Source organism: Myotis nattereri (assembly GCF_964212035.1).
Source record: "Myotis nattereri genome assembly, chromosome: 8".
Taxonomy (NCBI): Eukaryota; Metazoa; Chordata; class Mammalia; order Chiroptera; family Vespertilionidae; genus Myotis; species Myotis nattereri.
Window position 1 is genome coordinate 39,804,049 of NC_138083.1, and position 20,154 is coordinate 39,824,202.

At 39.7% G+C, this 20,154-nt stretch overlaps 1 protein-coding gene across 1 annotated transcript in view; it reads right to left on the reverse strand.

Annotated features, from left to right (window-relative positions):
- CCDC68 (coiled-coil domain containing 68) overlaps positions 1-20,154 on the reverse strand; it is a 44,886-nt gene that overhangs the window by 13,997 nt on the left and 10,735 nt on the right. Inside the window, exons 3-8 of the mRNA XM_081097793.1 lie at positions 15,265-15,360; positions 13,243-13,371; positions 12,034-12,120; positions 8,797-8,937; positions 7,479-7,604; positions 4,815-4,943 (exon numbers count right to left, since the gene is read on the reverse strand). Of these exons, the coding sequence (XP_080953919.1) occupies positions 4,815-4,943; positions 7,479-7,604; positions 8,797-8,937; positions 12,034-12,120; positions 13,243-13,359 (600 nt within the window). The 5' untranslated portion in view covers positions 13,360-13,371; positions 15,265-15,360. The remainder of the gene's footprint in view (positions 1-4,814; positions 4,944-7,478; positions 7,605-8,796; positions 8,938-12,033; positions 12,121-13,242; positions 13,372-15,264; positions 15,361-20,154) is intronic.

Sequence of the window (20,154 nt, forward strand, 5' to 3'; positions counted from 1 at the left end):
TCTCTCTCTCTCTCTCTCTCTCTCTCTCTCTCTCTCTCTCTCTCTCTCTCATCAATATATGTGCATGTTGTAAGGCATTCTTGCAAACTGTTCACAAAAGATGCTTCTTGCAATAACAGGAATACCTCTTGAGCTAAAGAGGCCATTTTATGGAGCAGTGACAACCCGCCCCCGTGGAGCCTGGCCAGGCATTCTCTGCGTAGTTTTCCCGTAGTTTTCAAAGTCCGGTTGTCTGAACAGGCTGTGTCCACTGTCCTCACCCGCCCGCAGCACTCTCCCCGGAGCCCAGCGCACTGCCGACACAGCCGGCCCAGTGACCCCGCTCCTGCCTCTCCATCCCACCCCTGCAGGCCCCTGCTCATCCCTCCCACGGCTCTCCCACCACAGGTGCTTCTCCATTAGACCGAGGTCGGCACCCAAGGACGCTATCGAGCTTCACTTGATACCTACCTGCTCATAGGGCGTCTGTCAGGAAGTAGGAAAGCAGTAAATGCATTTTTAGGGAAGGACCACGGTCACAAATGATAAAGTCACTTCCTAATTAGCATGTGATCGAAAGGACATGGAGAAAGAATAAGCCTCAATGCCATTAGCAAGCCAAACCCTTTCCATCTGAAGGGAAACTAGACAAGTCCACGGAACACCAAGCTGGGTGACTGGGTTCTCTTTTGTATTTGGTTACGTGTATTTTGCACAATGCTGTTTACATGCACTCCTGCTAGTGTCTGGGTGGGTGAAATACGAGGCAGGCTTTACAGCAAAAACAGCAGCGCGGCTTTGGGCCTGCATTGACCTGGTTTTGAAACTTTATGGCTGCATAATTCTTGCCAAAGCTTTAATCTTTCTGGGCCTTATTGCTGTTAATAAAATCAACCAAAACTTGGAAATCAAAGTAATATACAGCATGTGGTTTTAATGTCATATTGGGTCACTTTAATAACCCGACCGAAGGATTATTTCATTCTCTTGGAGAATTTCCCTGTGTTTGATTTTTATTATTTATTATTACAGCCCTGACTCTGAAGTTGAATGTTAATATATAGACTCATGCTCTCTTTGAAAAGATAATCCCAAGGGTTATGGATTAATTGCCTTAAAGAATATTAACTGGCTAAATATCTAACCTAGAAATCCTATTCTATATGCTTTTTTTCAAAATGCCTATAAATAGCCAGTTTCTCTAAATATTTTATTTAAACCAGTTTTACCATTTTACTGGTCCCTCATTAATGAATTATTTGAATAACACATCTGACATGTATTTATTCTATATTTGTATAAGTCATGTTTTTTGACTCTTTGAACAACTCTAAAATGGGAATAATACTTCTATATTGAAAGTTGGGATGATTGAAGAGAACATATGTGAAAGGCCTATGGGCTTCTCTGGAACATATTAGGACCTCAATATATAATAATTACAGGTGCCAAACACTTCATATTTTATGTGCTGTTTTTTTTAAATTTATATTTTTTCAAATTTTTTCCATAGCATTCTTCTGACATAGAAATTGTTCAGTGTAGCATTAGTTGTGTTCAAGTTATTTATGAGGGATCACAGACATGCCTTGTAAGCTTATTATAATACTCGGATCATCAAAGAAACATATTACTGATAATATGCTTTGAATTTTTAGGGAGGAAAATGGTGTTTAGTAAACATTCTCCTTGCCCTAGTCGGTTTGGCTCAGTGGATAGAGTGTCGGCCTGAGGACTGAAGGGTCCCAGGTTTGATTCTGGTCGGGGGCATGTACCTTGGTTGCGGGTACATCCCCAGTGTGCAGGAGGCAGCTGATCGATGTTTCTAGCTCTCTGTCCCTCTCCCTTCCTCTCTGTAAAAATTCAATAAAACTTAAAAAACAAAAACAAAAACAAAAACCATTCTTCTTAATGGACTTACTCCATTATCTTTATAACCAAGGTGCAAGCAGACCAGACAATTGGACATGTTAATGTTCTGCCTTGAGGAGGGGTCTTAATACTTCTTTTTTGACAACACAGAAAATCACACTATCCCAGCCAGCGCTTCTCAGGGATAGTGCCTTCTAGAAGGGAAAGGAGTTCGCAGCGCCACCCAGTGGTCATTCCACTCTTCCCAAATCACCCCTATTCATCATAATGGAGCAGACACTAATTTAACATCTACATGACTTAGGAACCAAGGATATCCTTTTTATCCAGCATCAGAGAAGACGGAGAGATAGAGACTTAATGGAAAGGATTGTAAACTGGTAACTGGACGACCATGGAATAGTTCCTGTTTGCATTGTCCTCATTTATAAAATGATGAGGAGCAACTAGATGGTCTCAAAAGCACCTTTGAACTCTAAAATTCTAATAGAGCTACATCAATGACACTAGAAAACAAATACGGTGCAATAGAATTGCACTGCTCGCAAAAGGACATATGCTGTATTACAAGGCTCTGACTGGACGTTTTTGCTGGCTTATTGCTGTGTGTCTGGAATTCATTTTCACTGCATCCCCGATAAAGGGGGACAGATGGTGAGGGTTGTAAGTAATGTGTTCATTACCAGACCTCATACCACTAATGGCTATTTACTGGTGAGTAGAAAATGACTCCTTCTCCGGGGGCACCCCCTACCAGGGTGGTATTTATCAACCTTTATTGTGAATGTTCATTTTTGATTTTCATTTCCTTGTTGAACTCACCTTTTTCCTATTTATAAAAAAGTCTCTTTACATCCTTCCCTGTTTCTGATACACATTCTGCACCCAAGAAACCCTTCATAACAGCCTATATTCTCAGTATCTCCTTAAACCAACATGCTTTACCCAGCTTTGCTTCTTAAAGTTTTATTTCTTTGCATGTTTGCTTTACAAATATAAAGTGTCTTTAACTCAATGTCTTAAAAAAACCCCACAAAAAACTCCATTGCCCTTGGACTCCATCCTCACTACCCTGCCTCCCAGACATCTGAATGGATCCACTCTAAGAAATCACTGAACTAGCATTCTGGAAGTTACTACAAGGCCTTGCTGAGCCATGGACATCTTGTCCACTCACTCTGTCCCAGAACTCCTAGAGACAGTCCAAACGTCTGCCAGTATCTGAGCCATCTCACCTCTTACTGGGGTGTATCCCCTATCTTCAGTAGGAGTGCCAACATCCCTAAGGAGCCCTAAGAGAATGGATGAAGGGAGATCTGGAAAGTTCCTTGAGTCCCACACAACCCAGATATACTACATTGTCCTCTCAACAAACAGACTGTCTCTGGTTCATTCACAAATAGATACCTAGCCTCTAGCTCAGGCTGGTACATGGTAGGTGCTCTAATATTTGTGGAATTAAGTCGAATGAATATATCCCAGAATTGGCATGAATCTATATTGAGTACAGATTTCTTAGAAATAAAAAGTATATTCCACTGTGCTTTTGTTCATTTTCAGGGACTGACAGTTGGCCCCTAACCCTCACCCAAAGCTGCTGGGTTTGAGGTGAGTGCAAATCTAAATTTAAAGGTCAAACTAGTTAATCAAGTTGTTTGGTTAAACAACCCTATTTGCGTTCCAGAATTGTCTTTCTTTCCTAATGGCAAGCATTCTTTGTGTTATCTTAGTTTGTTAAATTATTTATTACATGACAAATATCCTAATACTACAAATAGTCATTGAAATGTTATCCCTTGTCCAAAACATCATAATGATGGACTGTCACACTTGGACAAACCAGTTGCTTAAGTACATTGTAGCCCAGTGACTTTGGCTCAAATGCAACACTCAGCAACCCATTGCACAACACAGATGTAGCTGTGTATTATTATTATTTGATTCAATTCAGTTTAAGCTTATTTAGCTTTTGTGATTTCCTCATAGGACTTTCATTAAGATTACAAATTTGTCCAAATGCACAGTGTTATCAATTAATTTCTTGGGGCATATTTAAAAATTAATCAAAGTCCTTTTGCTAAGAAGCGTGAATATTGAAACGGGATGCTTTTGAAGTGACATTTCTAAAATGGGATCAACTGCAGGAAACTCATTAAATAAAACAAGGCTGGAAAGAACATAGGTAAATCAGGGAATTAATATAATAAAAATATAAAATGTATTAGAAAGTATTTACTAGAAGTAAAGCCTATAGTCTTATCTACTCCCAAGTCAGTTTCAGAGATGCCAATTTTCTATTAGTTTGTTTTGCTATTAAAAAAAATGAATATATCTTGGTTTGTCTGAATTCTAAATTTTAAAACATGGATAATTAAAATTATATGCTCACTTTTTGTAAATATTTGGAGTGACAGCTACTTAAAAGAACACTGCATGATGTAGCTTTTAATAAATTTTTCTTCTGCTATTACTTTCTCTACATTCTCTTTTGAAAGTTCTAATTTGTATAGAATGTCTTTTCTTAATGTGAACTCTATTTGTTCCAGTGCAGCTACAGGTGTTACAAACCTACAGTGGATGTGGGTGGCCAAACTACATAAATGTTATAATACATAAAAATGCTAGGATTACAGGGACCCATCCACTATATTATTACTCTTAATAGATAAACTTGGCTATCTTCTCCATTGTTTTCATTCAGTGTCTCACCTGGTTTCCCTTTCTAAGTTATACATTTACTGGAAGGAGAAAGTGACAGAGTGATGACATCAGCGTTTGTAGAGAGGTCAATCCTGAACAATACAGATCACATTAAATGTGTAAGGGAAGAAACTAGCATCACCGAATACTTCCTAGAGTCTTAGGAGTTGCAAAGAGTACTTCTACTTAACGTCATCTTATTCATCTTAATGTTATTTTTTTTAATTGCAGGAAGAAATCCCTTTAATTCTCTGCCCCTTTACCTTTTCCATTCTCTGTACCAGGCTCTCCAAGGCTGTAATTTGATTATGCTTTTCTTCAAGTTTCTCAGCAACTTGATTCAGATGTTCAACCTGTTGTTTCAATTCCTGTTCTTTTTCAAGTTTGTTAACCTTTGGTCAGAAAGACAGCTGTCAGTTTATTAATTTATTAAACCTATACAGCAAATCCTCAATTTTGCAGACCTCAATTTAACAGACTCAGGATTTAATGGACAAAATTTCCGGTCCATATGTCATATGTGAAAATTAACACCCTGTTAATGTTAAAATGCTTTTAACCTAGATTTGGTTATAATTAAATTTACAGGTAATTTTTTCATTATTAAGTCACTATATTTTTAACAAGTTTTAACAAATAGCCCTAGCTGGTTTGGCTCAGTGGATAGAGTGTCGGCCTGCGGACTGAAGGGTCCCGGGTTTGATTCCGGTCAAGGGCACATGCCTGGGTTGCAGGCTCGATCGCCAGTGGGGGGCATGCAGAAGGCAGCCGATCATTGATTCTCTCTCGTCATTGATGTTTCTAACTCTCTCTCCCTCTCCCTTCCTCTCTGAAATCAATAAAAAAAAGTAGGCCATATGTTGGAAAAAATACTGTAGTAATTTCATTGACATAAATATTATATATCTACAACTATAGTCTACATATTTAAATCCAAGAGTCACCGCTTTTAACAATGTTCAGGGAATGGTTAGCACATGATCACACCGTGTCACGTGAGGTAATTGGTTCTGTTGTCACCTGGCGTGACTTTCTTCAGCAGTTGTAACTCATGCTGGCCAGAGTTCCCTGTGCCCTAAGCCACGCCCAGCTGTGTGCATTTGCTTACTCATGGTGACTGGTGAATGCACACATTTACTAGATCTATTCAGTGTAAATTTAAAATTACTGTAAGCATACAGGAAACTTTTCATACATACTTCATTTTAATTACACAAATGTGTCTACATAAGTAAAAACAGGTAACCTAATTTGTCAAATTTTTAACATACGCATTGGAAAAACCTACTTTCCTATATAATGGACTTTCGGTTTTAACGGACGACTCCTTGCCCCAATAAGTTCATTATATGAGGTTTTACTGTAAAAATATTATCTTCTATAATTTTCTGAGTAACCCCAAAAATAGTAATAACAATTTGCACTTGTTTAGAATTTATTTTTTAATTCAGTGTTTCCTTCTAAATAAACCTAATGGGCTACAACACCACCAAATCAATGAAGAATTAATAATATATAAATATTTTCCCTAGAATGTTTACATATGTTACCATAAAGCATACTACTTGAACTGGTATGAGAAAGAGAGACACAAATTTAAGAAAAAATTTTTTACCTTTTCTCAACAAAACATATCTAGAACAAAAATGAAATTTTATATGTTTAAGAAAAATAATGTCTTATTTTAACCCAAAAGTGTCATAAAAGCAGAATAATTCTCTCCACTGTGTCTGGGTGGGTAGCAGCTGTCCTGAAGACCAGTGGAGAGCAGTCCACCTGGCCGCTGCCCCCGGGCCGGAGGTGGGCGCGTTTCAGCTGACTTCTGACATGCACACTCACAGCTGCGTGTGTAGTTAACAGATTAGAGAGTGTATAGTTTTTAAAAAAGTGTCTGTCTTCCCTTGACAACACCAGGCAGGCATTGCTGCCAGGCCACTCCAGGCTGGGGCTGAGCCCCTTGGCCGGGACATGTGCACTCCAGTCCCGCAGGCTCACCCCTCACAGAGCGCTGGGGTCCACACAGCCTGCTCCTGTCACTCAGGCTCTTATCTGTACCCTGTGTGCTGTGAGGTTTTGACCAGCACCTCCACAGGCATGAAGGCATGTCACCTAGGAGAGAATTTCCTACTGTGTCCCCACTGTGCTTTCCTAGGGCCAGCGCTGGCGGGGATCCAGGCATGAATGAGCATTCAATTTGGCGCATGTGCGTGTGTACACACACACACACACACACACACACGCACGCATGCACATACGCACACACGTGCATGAGCACTATTATTTTTCTTTTCCAGCTCTAGAATACATTCTTCAGATAAACTTTTATTGGCCTTACAATATATACTTCAGATTTTAAAAAGAAACAAAAATGTGTGTCTACAAATTATATACACATGTATATACATATTTAGGTTTTAATATTTTTAATTTTCATATATTAAAATATGAAATATATAATTTTTATATATCTTAAAATAGATATGCACACATACACATATGCTTGTTGTTTGCTCAACCTGAGAAATGTATTCTAGGATCAAAACCATTTTGAAACCATCTCACTAGCCCAATTCTTTCGTTTTAGACACAAGGAGATCCAAGTCTAGCAAGGTGGAAGGACTCAACCTCGGCTACTTAGTCAAAGGCAGAACCAGAGGAGAAGTCACTGGCCAGGGTCGCCTGGGACAGCTCTGATTTCTAGGCAGGGTGGCATGGCCCACCTGCCGCCTGTGCGCTGCAGGGCCTGGGCAAGGGTGCTAACACAGCAGCTTGGCAACATCCAGGAGCCGGCAAAGCCGGGGTGGACGTGGGGGGCGGGAGGGATGGTCACAGAGCACTTCCTGCCCTTCCTGTTGCTTGTTTCACATTTAACTCTTCAGAAAGGGGGACAAGAACGACTGGGGGCTATTTACCCAACAGGCAGGTACCTGGAGGAAGTGTGTGCTGTCCTCATGCTGCTTCCTAACTTCCGCAGACTGTGTTTGGTAGATTTCAAATAGCCTCTGGGCCACATTTCTCAGCGCAGCTGCGCCTGCTTCCCTGGAGGCTTCCAACTAGGAAAAGAAAAGAAAAAAGGTCACTGCAGGTTCTGACATTTACAGTGAAAAGGTCCTAAGGCAGAATGGTTTGACGAGCAATTAAAAACACAGAGGCGGTAAAACACAGAGGCGGTAATTGTCTGGTTTGCACCCCCATTGTCAATGGACAGGAGAAAAGACGCTTACTTTGTAAAAGGAAAATGTAAAATGAGAAACCCTGTTTAGTGGGGCTGTCATGCAGGCAGACTGGGCCTGGGCAGGCCAAACCGGAGCTCCAGGAACATCAGTGCCCTGTGTGTACACACTCTACCCTTCAGACTTCCACGGTGCCCATCAGCCTATGCATGTACTTGCCAGCATCTTATCTTCCATGTTCACAGCAGTGCTAAAAGAGGTACTGTCCTGAGATAGCAGTGATTGAAATAGACAAAATTGGAGTATTAAGGCAGTAAAGCTAAAGTGTAATGAATCTTTCAAGAATTTAACCTAGCCCTAGACGGTTTGGCTCAGTGGATAGAGCGTCGGCCTGTGGACTTTGAAGCGTCCCAGGTTTGATTCTGGTCAAGGGCACATGCCTGGGTTGTGGGCCCGATCCCCAGCATGGGGCGTGGAAGAGGCAGCCAATCAATGATTCTCATAGTTGGTGTTTCTATCTCTCTCTCCCTCACCCTTCCTCTCTGAAATCAATTTTTAAAAAATTAAAAAAAGAATTTAACCTAAAGAAATAATCAAGGATGACTGCAAAGATTTACCTACCAAGATAGTCATTGCAGGACTGTATATGTATATGTATATGTATATGTATATGTATATGTATATGTATATGTAAAATATATCATGATTTATTAAACATGTGAAGACTTTTTAAAAACTTATTGCATTAAGAACATGCTACACAAGACCGACCCCCCTTAACACATTTTCAAGTGTCCAGCAGTATTAACATGTCATGTAGCAGATCTCTAGAAGCTCTTCATCTTGCACAACTGAGACTTCATAACCATTGAGCTTTTGTGAGATCTTTTTAATAATAAAAGTAGGCTCCAAAATAAAATAGTGAGTTTTAATTTACGAAACATCAAACGCTTCTCTATCTATGTGAGCCTATGTGTGGATCTACGGCTGTGTGTGCAGGTCTGCTTTCACAGATCCACGAATCTATCCTATTGGCTCAAAATACCCTAGAGAGTTCTCCTTGTGGTCATACCTTGATTTTCAATACTTCATTCTCTTCGTTCATTTTTAAGAGCTGTAAATCTTTGCCTTTCATCCTGTCCATGAGCAGATTCAGACTGCAGCACGAGGGGCCCATTTCCGAGTCAGAGCCATTCTGAATGTTTCGACAGCACTGAAATGAACAAGCGTGATAATCACAAACCTTTCCTTTCCTCACAAGCTTCAGAAACAACAAAAATCTCTCCCTATTATGTATATCTTTGGAGAGTCAGGTCTGCACAAATAAACCTTCTGAGTCTCAAAGACCAGTAGAGATTTCTAGATGAAGCAGCTGGCCTCCATATTTGCTTAAATTTGAATAGATTCTTATATTTAAAAGAGGCGGAGTACAACTTTTCTGTCTTTGATATTCCCCACAGTTTTAAATATACCATTAAGTCCTTTTAAGGCAGTGGTCGGCAAACTCATTAGTCAACAGAGCCAAATATCAACAGTACAACGATTGAAATTTCTTTTGAGAGCCGAATTTTTTAAACTTAAACTATATAGGAAGGTACATTGTTATTAACTTAATTAGGGTACTCCTAAGGCTTAGGAAGAGCCACACTCAAGGGGCCAAAGAGCCGCATGTGGCTCGTGAGCCACAGTTTGCTGACCACTGTTTTAAGGAAATAAAATATCTACAAGACCAGTTTTTTTTTGTTTTTTTTTTTTAAATCTAAGTTACAGACAAATGCAGTTTGGTTACTTACATTGCATTACAAACTAATACAATCAAACCCAATAGTTACAATATATAATACTATATAGATCCTATAATTATAACATCTTTTATTCATTACATCTATTATGTGTCAGATAATCTTTTAGCAGTGTTATACACACTCCTTTGTCTGAATACTCAGAACACTAGAAGGTATTATGTCCATTATACAGATGAGGAAATTGAAGATTAGAGAATTTAATAAGCCCAAGGTTATATCCAAAATAACTGCTCGGACCAGGATTAGAATCCCAGCTGGCTTAACAACAAAGCCTATATCCTCTTTAGTACAATAGATGGACTACATAAATAATTGATTCTGTTATGGCTTTGTTTTTCCTACTTCAGACCCTCACCCATATTCTCACTCTCAATATATAGAGTAGTCATTGTTCTATTTTTTAATTTATTAAAGAATATTTGATGGGAAAACTCTTGTAGAAGGTAGGTTACTGTCAGTGGTAGTTAACCACAAAGATCATAGATCAGTGCCTCTCAAACTTTAACGTGTATATGAGTCACTTGGTGATAGATCTGGTTAACATGCAGATTCTGATTCTGGGATTCAGGAGGTCCTGGGTAGAGCTCTAGGTGCCAGACTTCTAACAAGCTCGCTGCTGCTGCTGCTGCTGGGAATGTAGACCGCACTTTGAGAGGAGCATTTTACACAGTGAAATGCCTGGCCTCTTTGACTCCATCGTATTGAAGTCCGCTTTGTTCCCTCCTGGCCTTCAGGTTAATAGCTTCTTCAGATCAACATGCTAATCATTAGAGGAATTCTGCTTGCAGTCTGAGTTTTTTAAAAAAGACCCCTGACTAGAAGGGGCCTCGCCCAAGGAGGTAAGGGAAGTCTATACAAAAATGATTGTTTTTCAAAGATTTGCAGGAACCTTGTGGCCTGACTCACATCAACTAGAGTGAACAGACTAAGAACAAAGACGGTTCACAATCTTTCTTGGACCCTTACTGGTGCCCAGATGTCTGTGGTCATCAATCACCTCTTGCCACTCCAATTCCACCTTCTCTTGACATAAAAGAAGCCTGAACTCTATACACTTTGAAGATGGATTTGAGGTACCATTACGTTTTCCATCTTCTCAGTTGGTGCCTTCTTGGTCAGTAAACTTCTTACTTGGAGCTCTGATGTTTTGAGTTTTGGCATTTCAAAGCATTGGGTGTACAAACTTTGGTTCTGTAACAGCAGAGCCCTAGATCACTACGGTTAAATCTCTACTGTGACATTACCCAGATGCCAAAGGTTTTGATGCTTCATTTGTCTGCTAAACTGTGGTTTGAGATGGCTGAGCAGAGACACTGGCAACACAACTTATCTCCATTCATAAGAAACTACTTCTACTAAGGTCCTCAAAACATCCCCGATGTTATAGCCAATAGTCAATGTTCACTCCTCAATTTACTTGGCCCATGGACACCATTTGACACAGTAGTCCAACTCCTCTTTCTGAGACCCTTTTTCTTGCATTCAGTGACTCCATTTTCTCCATTTTTTCCTCCTAATCCACTAGTCTCTTTTCTCAGTCTCCTGTGATGGTTATTCCTCTTTTTCCTAAGATCTAATATTGAAAATCTCAGGACTCAGAGCTTAGATTTTTCTCTCATTTCTATCTGCACTCACATGCCTGGTGATCTCCTCCACTTTTAGGAGTTTAAGCACCATCCTTACTCCCCAAAATCTCTACCCTGTAGCCTGGACCCTCTATCCCAGACCTCTGCCCTCCACTCCAGAATCAGAAATCCAGCCCACCCACTAGAAACCTTCACTTGGGGATAATAGGCAACTCAACAGAACCAAAACTGAATTTTTTTTATCTTTCCCATCATTCATAAACATTAACCTTTTTTTCAGTTTCAAAACACTTCGTTTAAGATAATAATTGCAGCTAGTTGTGTTAGTTTGGGGGACTGAGGATGATAAAGGAGACTGTGTTTATGCATCATACCCTATCTTTGGTGTTCTCCAGACCATACAACATAGTGGATGACATTGATGCTGATGACGTGCACTTGGCTCAGATGAGATTTAACTTGGAATAATCCAGACAAGGCTAAGTGCAGATTGTTCAACCTTAAGAATATAAGGCTGATCACAGGGGAGAGGGGGTGTTTTAAAGTTATCGACTGTCTGGTCACTCAGCTAATAGCTTTAACTGCATGGGCATTGTTGAGGCCCAGGTAAGCCTAAAAGCTTGTGCCTCTGTCTGTCATTGGGAAATGTTGCTGTCATGTGTCCTGGCTGGGCTGACACCTTCCCATATACTTTAGATAAGTAAGCCCAGCTTAAAATATTCAGGTAAGGCCTGGTCATTCCAATCTGATCCTAATGCTATCTGTGGTTAAATATTTCATGCATATATCCATTAACATCTTTAGATAATGATAAAATATTTAACATTCATCATTCAAAGCGGCAAAGAATACTTCCTATTTGGCTTTATGCTTATTTACTGAAGGAATAAAGGTAGTGCGTTTTGATAAATTCATTACCTTTGCATCTAGTTTGTCCTTTGTACCGCTATGCCCAGTATCATCTTTAAACATTTGATTGCGGATCTTTTCCAGAGTAGCTCGAATCTAGGAGATAAAAATATTTTCTTTTCTTTTAAAGGCATTTAATGTCCAATACTTTTTTCTCTATACCAGCAGCAGTGTATTTGATTTATCTACACAGTAATACATATATACTGATGTCAGATTTAAATAACTACCATCAATCTAACTTGCATTAAGGCTAATATTGTTTAGATTGCAGAAAATGAAGCACTTGGTCCTTATAACTCTCAGTCAAATCTAAAATACAATCTGAATGAATACTATACGACAAAATAATTACTATTTAGTAATTAGTATTTAATTCTATTTAGCGCTGCTTTTCTATATAGTAATTTAGTACTAATTTACTATTAAGTAATTAGTGTAAAACAATTACTATTTAGTAATCACTACAAAATAATGACTATTTAGTAATTACTATAAAATAATTACTATCTAGTAATTACTAGAGAATAATTGCTATTTAGTAATTACTAGAGGATAATTACTAAATGGAGAAGATACAAATTTATGCATGAAATATAAGCCCTGTGTCCTGGTGACCTATGGAATTGCAAGACACTCAGAGATGAATTAATAGATCTGAATGTTACAAACTATCTATGTCCACATTTCCCATCTCTTCTAAGAAACAGTTCATACAAATGTAAGTTTTGTTACCCATTATCATTGAATTCTTATAAGAGTTCACAATTTTCATGAAGGAACGTGCCAACATGTAGTCATTGGCAGATAGCATCCCTGAGCTGTGAGGAGGAATGAGGCAAGGAGAGACAGGAAGTCAGCAGGAAAGGTAAACATCTCCTGGGGAGCATGGTACCAACACTCCCGGAACAACTGAAAATAACATACCCAGTAGGGATTGCAGTGGTGAACACTGGGGGACAAATTAGGTGCTGATAGGTGTTCCGAAGCCCCCTGGCTCATTCTCCTATTTCACTCCAAGTGTGAAAAACAGAGGGCTCGTATCCTCAAGAGGATACTAAACAGGTGTTCAAACCTCAGTTCCCAAGCTTGTCCTTTGCCAGACGAGGTTTGCTCTTCCTCAGACGTTCTCAGGAAGGAGAAACAAAGCCCACTAATCTGTATTACTTTATTGTAAAAAATCACATCGTGCTAACATGGTGTCTGGTACCCACATACCATTTTCACATATTCGGTTTCTTCAATAATGTGAGCTGACGTGGACTCATACGAGGCAGGATTGTCTTCCATCTTACCCCTTGAGGGAACCTCTGTGGTCACTGTTACTGTTGTCATGGTGAATTCTGGCTTTAGGAACACATAAATCAGTTAGACTAACTTATTTGGTGATATGATTATATGGTGTGTAAACTGAGCTGTCACTATAATTAAATACTGTATAGTAGAAAATATTATAAATTATTGATATGTGTATATGCCCATAATTCCAGGAATTTATTTAATATTAAAACAACACTAGCTGAAACAATCCTTGATTAGAAACTTAAAGATTATCTGAGAAGGAAATAGTAACATTTTTCTTTTTATGAGACTGACGCGCTGCCTACTGCGCTAAGGAGGCAGCTAACATTTTTCTTTTTAATCCACATCATATTAGACTGTAGAGACTGCAGCTTCTTCATCTTTATATTCTAGCACATTGTAAGTGCTTAATAAATGTTTGCGGAAATAAAATAATATAATTATAATATGTACATATACATATATCACTTATATACAGGGTGTGGCAAATGTAGGTCTGCAGTTGTGAATATGCAAACCAGAGACATTTTGTCCTCTAGATGTGATACAATCACAAGTAGAAAGCATCACCTATGAAATACGACTTTTTAAAAAAGTAAGCCTGAATCTAATTAAGCTCCTATGTCTAATAGCAGTAAATATCGGAACAAGAGGAAAGTGCTTAATGCAGTGGTTTCCAATGTGGGGCACACGTCCCATAGGGGGGCAATTTAATATTTAAGGGGGGCAATTCGAGAATGAGTTATTCACAGTGAATTTTTTACATTTCTTATGGTTCTGGGGGCATCATATACAGTATATAAGTATATATTGTGACGTATTTATGCATTTCAGTTCTCTATTATATGTTTTGAAACTTCGCTTGCTACTTTTTCATATCACTTCATATTATTACTTTTAACAATTTCTTAGTGATTTCTTCCTCAGTACCCATTACCAAGTTAATGGCCATTTAGGCTTCCTCCATGTGAATAGGAGTCCACTTTTTGAATAATAAGAATTATATGTCACGGGTTGGGGGGGCATCAGGATTTTAGAGATGCTTAGGTGGGGCATGGCCAAAAAAAGGTTGGGAGCCACTGGTTTAATGACTCTACAGGGGTAAAGGTTGCAATCAGCCAAATCCAGACTATGTGAAATATTACCAGACAAACTAGTTTCTACCACAGATTAATTATATAAAGAAAGAGAGGCAAAGAGAAATCGCTATAAATTAAGAATCTTAATGGACATATGACCAAATGTAATCTATGAATCCTCTTTGGCTCCTGACTCAAATAAACCAGTTATATAAAGACATTTTTGAGGCAATTGGGGAAATTGTAACACTGACTGGATAATAGATGATGTAAGACTCACTGTAGTTTTACTAGGTGTGATAATGAATTTATGACATTCTTTAACTAAAAATCTTGCCCAGCCGGTGTGGTTCATCAGTTGAGCATTGACTTATGAACCCGAAGGTCACAGTTCGATTCCTGGTTGGTCCATATGACGGGGTTTCGGGCTTGATCCCAGGAAGGGGGCATGCAGGAAGCAGCCCATCAATGATTTTCTCTCATCATTGATGTTTCTATCTCTCTTTCCCTCTCCCTTCCTCTCTGAAATCAATATTTTTTTAAAAAAAATCTTATCTGTTAGTCATACATTCTGAAGTATTTGCAGTGAAATAATAAATTTGGAATTGCTTTAAAATATTCTAATACAGAAAAAAGTGGGGTGGGCAAAGATGAAAGAAGTCTGGGCAAAATGCAAGGTATTGTCAAAGCTTGGCAGATGGGGTTCATTATACTCCTCTACCTACTTTGTGTCTGTGGGAAATTTTCATAATAAACAATAGAGAACTAAAAAATAAAATAAAAAGTCCCGCGAGATAGGATTATTAATCTCATTTTACCGATAAGAAAGCCAAGACTCTTATAGGTGATGTTAACTTACCTGAGATCACAGTAAAACTAACAGAGCTGAAACTCAAACTTTTGTCTTCTAGACACCAAGTTCAAGGGTGTTTCCATCACATTAAGGCTGGCTTCCCTAGTGAGAAAAACACACAATTATTTAAAGTTTAGCAATAGCCTATGCAGTTAACACAGAAAGAATTTTCATATTTACTAGCATCAGTTTACAACTGGTTAGCTTTTGGGGATAACGCAGTTTTGCATTTATCCTTTAATCTTCGATGAAATTGACGGAGTATGCCAAGAATTTTCCATTTTATTCTAAATCTTCTTAGACAGCCACGCTGACTTCTATTTGTTTAGGCTGCAGTTGACTTGGCAGCTGCAGCTCTGCTGTTACAGAATTTGAGTGGAAGTACTTCTGTTACTGGGTTCTCTTAAGTCTCTTCTGGGGTTAAGTTCCCAGTTCAAAACAACATCAAAGCCGAAACCGGTTTGGCTCAGTGGATAGAGCGTCGGCCTGCGGACTGAGGGGTCCCGGGTTCGATTCCAGTCAAGGGCATGTACCTGGGTTGCGGGCATATCCCCAGTAGGAGATGTGCAGGAGGCAGCTGATCGATGTTTCTCTCTCATCGATGTTTCTAACTCTCTGTCTCTCTCCCTTCCTCTCTGTAAAAAATCAATAAAATATATTTAAAAAAAAAAACCCAACAACATCAAAATGCTCAGAGTACAAAATAAGCTCACAGAATATAAACAGACTCATCCACACAGAGAACAGACTGACAGCTGTTAGAGGGGAGTGGCTTGGGGCTGGGTGAAAAAAAGGGAAGGAACTAAACAAAACAAATAAAAACACTCATAAACAACAGTGTGATGATTACCACAGGGAATGGGGGGTGGGGGGAGATAGGAGAGGATAAAGGGGGAATAAATGGTGACAGGAGACTTTGACAACACAATATACAGGTCAGAATGGTGCATCTGAAACCTATATAATTTTATTAACCAATGTTATTCTAATAAATTCAATAAAAATTAAAGAGAAAGAAAAGAAAAAGGGAAATACCCATGGAGGCGACCAGCAATGTGTTTGGCAACCAGAGGTGGAGTGGGCCAGAGTGGTGGTCAGCAAACCAGGCCCACAAGCCTGAGCTGAATTCCTGTCTTTCTGGACATCCTATGGACTAAGAATGGTTCTCAAATTTCAACCATTGAAATAAAAAAATAACACTTGGCCCTAGCCAGTTTGACTCAGTGGATAGAGCGTCAGCCTGCGGACTGAAGGGTCCCAGGTTCAATTCTACTCAAGGGCATGTACCTTGGTTGCGGGCACATCCCCAGTGGGGAGTGTGCAGGAGGCAGCCGATCGATGTTTCTCTCTCATCGATGTTTCTAACTCCCTATCCCTCTTCCTTCCTCTCTGTAAAAAATCAATAAAATACATTTTTAAAAAATAACACTTCATGGCACATGAAAATTATATGAAGTTCCAATTTAGTGTCCTTAAATAAAGCTTTACTGTAACCAGAGCCATTAATTAACATAGTGTCTATGCTGCTTTAGCACTACACACAGCAGAATTGAGTAGCTGTGACAGAGAAAATATGTGACAGGCAATGTTTCATCTGCTCCTTTACAGAAAAATCCTAGGTTAGGATGTGGCAAGGAGGGGGAGCAAAACCAGTGGGAAAACAGAGGCAAGCAAAACATCGATTTGGTCTGAGTTGTTTTTGGTTCCCCAGTTCATTGCCCCTTGGTCTACAGTTCCACTTGATGGATTTACTTTCTTTTTTCATTTTACTATGTTATACATTATGTACATTAACAAATGGTAGGAGGTATTTCATCATAGGAAGTAATCACTCTTAAGAATGGATTTCAATGATTTCTCTCAGTCTTTCATAATTTGAAAACCACGATGGGCCTCATGTTTTATATCCAAAATATATTTTTTGTGTCATTTATTCTTAATATCAAGGTATGCAGCTCCTTAATCACTATTATTTCCACTCACTATTGGGCCATCTTCAACAAGTGGCATAAAAACCTAGCCTCAACTTACACATCTGTAAAATAGGGGTGGAAACGCCTCATATTGTAAAAATGAGTTGTTGGGTTTTTTTTTTACATCCCTGTTTGTAGAAGGCAGTCAATGGAAAGTAACTGCTGATATTGCTGCTCCTAGTATTTTATATTATTGATGACCACAGAAGATAAGCAGCTGGTTGCAAGGCTTATATCCAAATCTATTCATACGAAATCAAATTCCATTTCTCTGTTTGGTTCAGAAAACTTTTTCAACCACAGTCCTTGATTTGTATAAAGAAACCCAAGGGGAACTTAAGCTCACAAAGTCCAAATTGCCATATGGCATTAGCTTCCTGGGGAAAATCCATCTTAACATTTTATTTCTGCCAGAAGTAGATTAGGCAGATAAAAATTTCAACATAAAACACAATCAGTTAATTAAAGTGAGAAACGAATTTTATTTGTTTTCTGCTAGAGTGGATTGAAGACAGCTTACAAGTGGCATCCCTCCAAGAGGTGTTATTTCCTAGATCAAAGCGGTGCAGAAAGGACTCTCAGGGGACAGGGGAGGTGCTGAGCAGACTGGGCTTTGGCTTCTCATCTGAACCAAAGAAGCTCCGCTTTGTTCAGTCTCACACTGATTTTTTCCGTGAGACTTTCGGTGAAGAAAGAGCTTTCTACAAAGAGAAGTTTTGGAGCTAGACTATCCAGCTTCATGGCCTGACCCTGCCACTCAGCAGAGGCGTTGAACTTGAGCAAGTTCCTTAGCCTCTCTGTGCCTCTGTTTCCTTATTAGTAACATTCAGATAATATTAATAACATGAATAATTAATAATATAAATAACCTGTATGGAGTTGTTTGAGTTAACACTTTTCAAGCACTTATAACAGTGCCTAGCACATAATAAATGATTCATACATGTTTGTCAAATGAGTAAGTAAAATATGAAACCACCAGTGGTAGAGAAGAACCAGGTAATATTTTAAACAGTCTGCAGATGGAGCTGGGCTATAAGCGAAACTCTGTTTGGGGGAATCTAAAGACCAGCAAACCCATTGTATTGGTGCTTTCTTGAGAAAGCATCAATAATCCATCGATATCCCAACTGATTATGCTAACATCTAATGAATAGTTTACAAGTGACAAAGCAATTCATACACATTATTGTGAATTGTGATAAAGCAACACATCACTGGTCACCCAGAATGATGTGACTAAACCTACTTCTCTGTTTAATTACAGAAGAATGGCTTACCCGTTACACTATCAACACATAGAAGGCAGTGAACTGTGTCCCCTCTCTCATTTACATGTTGAAGTCCTAACCCTCAGTACCTCAGGGTGTAACCTTATTTGAAAATAGGGTCACTGTAGATGTAATTAGTTAAGATGAACTCATACTTGGGTAGGGTGGACCCCTAATCCCATATGACTGGTGTCTCATAAAAAGGGGAAGTGTGGACACAGACATGCACTTCGGGGGGAAGTGGAGGGCAGCAATCAAGGTGGTGCTTCTACAAGCCAAAGACGCCCAAACTGCCAGAGAACCGCCAGGAGCTGGAACGCAAGAAGCACAGAACAGATTCTCCCTCAAAGCCTTTAGAAGGAACCCATCCCACCAGCAGCGCCTGGGACTTCCAGGCTCCAGAACTGTGAGACAGAAATGACTATGTTTAAGCCCCAGTTTGTGGCTTTATCATAGCAGCCCTAGGACACTAACACAGGCACTGTTTATATTCTAGAGATTCTAACAAAGGTGCTTCTTTCCTCTACTTAGCCCTTAATTCAGTCATTCATATATTAAATATTTATTAAATACAGTTGTGATAAGAGCTGTGGCCACAGAGGTGAGCCAGAGACTCCGCCTTCATGGGACTTTCCGTATACTGAAAGTACAAAACAGTAGTATGTAGAGAAAATAATGAGAGGTGATAACAAGTGTCGTGAAGAAAAGCAGAGCAGGGGAACAGAATAAAAGGAGGCACTGGCACTGGGTGGGAAGGGAAGACATTTAAGCAAAAGTCTTGAGTAAAAGAGGCGAAGTCCTATGGCCATCAGGGAGAAGAGGACTCCAGGCTGTGGGGGGAGGAGCAAGAACAGGCTGGAGTTTGCTTCGTGTTCTAAGAACAAGGAACCCCATGTAGCCTCCCATGCTTTCTTTTTTATTTTGAATGTAGCGGGGATTTTTTTTTAATAGCCTGAAGTTTAAGACTTCCAATTTGCCTAAGAAGCTGTCACCACAGCCACTTAAAGCAGGTCTCCTCCTGGCTGGTAAGGCTTCCTCAGGGTTCAAGGAAAGGCAGGGTAGAACGACGTCAAGGCAAGTGCATCGAACTCCAGGTCAGGCAAGAGAAGGGGCCATAAAGTCCCGGTGACTAAGTAGTCTTCTCAACTCATTTCCGTGGGTGCTGATTGAAAAGCTCCATGGTGGAGAGCTGGCATGTTTTGGTTGTTCAGTACTCGACCCTCCTTCCCAGATAATAGGGAGTCGGCATCTGTACAGAGTCTTCGCAGGAAAGGATGCCTTACCTGTTTTTCCTCCCTCCCAGGGGCTGGAGCACAGGTACAACAGCTAGACCCAGCCCACTGAGTGCTGCCACCTGGAAATGCTAGTAAGGGATTGGCCATCAGGCATGTGGAAGCTGGAGTCAATGAAAACCCCATTATTATTCTGGGAAGGGAAGGAGGCTGGCACAGGGCGGTGCTTTGTGCCCAGGCAGGAGGCCAGTGGAAGTATCTTCTGACCAGTGGCAATGCCAGAAGGACTTATCTTGCTCTTGCTAAAGTGTGATTTTTGCAAGTTTTCCCATCAATTCTGGATGCTATTCCACATCCTTCCAGTAAATTCCACTTCTGCTTAAGTTAGCCAGAGTCAATTACTTAGGTTTGCAACCAAGA